The 4,207-nt window shown below is 45.7% G+C and overlaps 1 protein-coding gene across 1 annotated transcript; it reads right to left on the minus strand.

Annotated features, from left to right (window-relative positions):
• Positions 1 to 2,795: 2,795 nt before the first annotated feature.
• PHALS_06043 (uncharacterized protein) lies at positions 2,796 to 3,083 on the minus strand (the record flags this gene model as incomplete). Its single annotated transcript, XM_024723388.1, has 1 exon — positions 2,796 to 3,083. One exon carries the CDS (start codon positions 3,081 to 3,083, stop codon positions 2,796 to 2,798), a length of 288 nt encoding a protein of 95 aa, XP_024574369.1.
• Positions 3,084 to 4,207: the final 1,124 nt, after the last annotated feature.

A 4,207-nucleotide genomic window follows, 5' to 3' on the forward strand; every position in this document is an offset into this window, starting at 1 on the left:
TTAATTCATCGTTCACTCGTCCCTCTGTCTGTATTCTCTCCCTCTTTGTTGCGCCGCCTTCGCCTTGACTTCTCGATTCCGATGCCTCTCAGCTTTAATCTCGCGGTTTTGCTGCCGATATTAATTGTGCACTTGTGTCTTCACCGATGTCTTTAGTCCATTGAGGCCAATGCGCCTTTAACCTAGAATATACCTCGTCCCTGACATCTATTTTATGTTGCATTCTAATCTTAGAGGTTTACGGGCTTAAATTCTTAAACAAGCGCTAAAAGTTCGTTCTGCATTAACGTAAATATTGCGTTACGTGGTATACAGTTTCCTCATAAATCTTGTTTGCACTTAAATTGTAACGGGGTTACACGTACCCTGGTAACAAGGGTGTGTGCCACACGAGATGGGCATGGTGTAACTGTACCCAAATAAGAATATGGGTAGCCAGTAGTTATGCATGTATTTAGATTTTACTATATACATTTAGGAAAATCTATACATTGAGAATTAGTGTACAAGCTGTAACAGAGTTACACGTACCCTGGTAAGAAGGAATGGGTCACATAAAAGGGTGTTTCTATACAAGGGTGTGGGTTACACAAGACGGTGTAATCACACAATGGTGTGCTACACCTGAACAAGAAGCCACAACGTGGTTGGACTGTCAGTAGTTATGCATTTTAAGTAGATTTTATTTTTTTGAATATTTAATTCGGAACACCTATAGATTCGATATAGGCGGCTTCACCGCAGATAAAACAAAGAAACACAGCTCAAATTTTGAGCGGAAGAGCTTATTTGCCTTGGGTTAAAAATGTGGTTACTCTTGGCGTGAGCGGATTGCGATCCGCTATACTCGTACTGGCTCTAAGTATAGAACGAAGGTCACCGACCATAGCTTAGCATATTCAAAGGAAAAGGGCTACGGCAGCCCGCTGAACAGACCCATCGCCAGTTGTGGCTCGGCCATGTATACGTCATTAAGCATCCCATTGAGAAATGCGGTTTCACAGTAAAATTATCGGATCTCAAACGCTTGCTGCAACACAAAACAAGAAACACGCGAATAGTATTGGTGCTCACCGCCGGGAAGAACGTGTTGTAGTGGTCCATTCCAGGAGTTTACAAATAACGAAGCGTCACTAAGCAAGCTTTGTATCGGACAATGTTGCCATTCTCACCAAATTCGTTTGCAAATATCCACCTTCATCCGACACCTCGTGCACCATTCATGCGCCTGAGCAAATCCTAAGTGTGAGACCGAATGTGTGCATTGAGCTCTATAAATATATCTTTTTCGACTGTTTGGCTTCGGATGATACCATCGCTTTTGCATAGGTCGTGAGAAGTCTCTGCGGTTGCCAATGCGATGCAACGTCGTTGGGGTCCGGTTCATTAATCTCATCGCCGTCCTTAATACTCACATGAGGTTCATATGAAAGGAGAGGCATGTTATCAGCTTCATCTGCGTTGGTAAATAGCTGAGGCTGTGCCACTGAGTGCACGCCTAGGTCTTAATCCATCGCTGAACACCGTTTGACCATCACCGAAAGTTACTAGTCTGGTGTGTACTGGAGCTTCAATATCGTGAGTAGGGGCAGGTAAGAGCGGTACTTCTCCGGACGTGATAGCGATAGAATTGTCAGGGCGACCAGACCAAAGTTTTCGTTCAAGATAACGTTCCAACAAGGTTCTGCTGAAACGTATAGTGCTAGCGACAGCGAGGAAAATACCCGGTAGCCCTCCCTCAAATGGAACTTTGGAAACTGGAACAATAGCATCATCGACCTCCATACGCATAAGTTCATCTCCCGTTTCATCAATATCCATGTCTATTGCAGTGGGTATGTCGTCGCACTCAACACATCGTCGTCTTCTTCGAGCACGTACTTCATTTGGCTAACTCCAGCACTATCATCGACAACAACATCGTGATAACGAGCTGGTGGCCGCGCATTCAGCGTAACCGTGCGCGTTTTGACTAGTCTTTTGTTGTTGCGATCCCAGACTCGGTATAAACAGTGGTGCGACCTCGCTTCTCACTTCGTCCTCTTCGCGCGTACCCAGTTGATCCGGATACCCGAAGATGCTCGGGCGAGTGCTGCGTGCCGGTGGGAGTTTCCTTTGGAGCCTTGTCGCACAGTGTTCAGGATACATTTATCTACATGAGCCGCTATAATCGTGACCTCAACCAAAAGACTCGCTCCACGCATATTTGATCCATTCTTGCTCGGGCCGCTTCAGTTAACGTGCATTTCATTATCTTCGCCAATCCATTCTGCTCTGGAGAACACGGAGCGCCTGTCTGACGCACGATGTCGTTAAGGGAGCAAAATTGATTGAACTTAACAGTGATGTACTCTCCACCATTATTGCTACGAATACACTTTATCCTTCAGCCAGTTTGCTTTTCTGTGAGGGCCTTGAACTCGCGAAAGCGATCAAAGACGTGTCCTCTCAGAGAAATCAGATACATGCAGACCTATCTACTGTAGTCGTTGATAAACGTGAGCACATCCGAGACTCCACCTTTCGATCTGTGCTTCATGGGGCTTGTGACATTAGTGTGTACGACTACGAGAGGGCTTCTAGCCTTGCCTTCACTGCCGGAACTTTGTGCGAATAGACTCGTCGTCATCTTGCCTTTAGCAAAGCCACCACAAATAGCGATCACGTTGTTTACTTATCTTAAATCTTTCATCGCTTTTCTTTGCAACAGCTTGCATCTTCAAAGCGAAAATATAGTCTAGTCGGACGTTCCACAACGATATATTCCCACGCGTTCTAGCGTCTGTCTAGGCGGCTTATTCTCCCTTGAGCTGCTGTAAATGCCACACAGATAGCTTACCATATCGATAAATCACGCATGGCACTTCTTCATCCACCACTTGCGTCGCTTGATCGCGATCAAGCTGTACGACAACGCCACGTTTCGTCAACGCTGGAGCGAACATTAGCTTCATATCCAGAAGGGACACATCCAAAACGACCGACAACTTGATCGTTCGCGCATCTCGAACAAAAAAATGCATATCTTCTTTTCCTTCGGCTAGCAATTGCTGTCCACAAGCCACGGTGGTGCTGATTGGCATTTTCAACTCTTGAATCTCCAAAAAGTGCATCTCTTATCCGTCATGTGGAGGCTCCCTCCACTGTCGAGTAGCCAGGTAACCTTTTGAGATGAACCAACCGTTGATAAAAGTCATCCTCCGATTTCTTCAGCTCAGTACAGTCGTCACGCTTGTGGCCGTACTCATTGCAGTAAAGAAGTACCCACGAAATGTTGGTCCAGTGTTTTTGTTCTGGTGATGTCCACAACCACGATTATAGCCTCCACGACCATCACGTCGGTCTCTGTCACCTCTACGCGACCACCTTGCTCGCTCATCGAGGGTCGAGGCTTGAATGCTTGCTCTTTCTCCTCTCTCTTCTTGGCCGACTTGAGCTCGCGGCGTGGCCTCTCCTTCGCGTCTAGCATTGTCACCTTCTCGTGTGTCTCGTTAATACGAATTATTGCATCATATTTCTGGGGTAAACTTCCAAGCAGAACGACCAGTTTCTCGTCCACATGTAGTAGTCATCGGGTTGATGTCTAGTTACTCGCGGTGCAGAATAGAAAGTGAAATAGCTACTAGATCTACCATTTCCTAGTCACTAGCGCTTGTTCTAGAACAACTTGCAACCGAGAAGATTTCATTTCAACTTTCATGTTGCCTTTGTACAGCGTACACATATCTGTGACGTGGCGTTACGCAATTCTTGATAACACTTGTAAGATTGAGATATAGTTACAAAGCTCTTGACCACAAAATTTGAATTCGGACATGGTTTGTTTGAACTTTGCTAAAGCACTTACACACGTACCAACTTCACCGACAAAATTTTGCAAGGGCCGAACTTTTGGCGATTTACAGCAACCTCATTTCCAATATAAACCCTGTGTGTAACGTGTGCTGCTAACCGTTTCTCCGCCTTACAGCTTTACGACTTGTCACTGCAGTCGACCAGGAAGTGACCGGCTTTTGAAATCACGCAACGCTTGCTTTGCGGTCGGTCGGCATGATTTAGTGCAACATTGACGTAGTTCAATTCCAACAAACCCCTCTCGAATCATTTAAACAACAGTGATGCGGGTTGTTAAGTTCGTAAAGCCTTTTGTGCAGTCTGCACATCAACCTTGTCGATCAAGAATGTGGAAGTTGTTGCTGTAATCAAG

The sequence above is a fragment of the Plasmopara halstedii genome (genome assembly GCF_900000015.1).
Source record: "Plasmopara halstedii genome assembly, contig: Scaffold_292, whole genome shotgun sequence".
Classification (NCBI taxonomy): Eukaryota; Oomycota; class Peronosporomycetes; order Peronosporales; family Peronosporaceae; genus Plasmopara; species Plasmopara halstedii.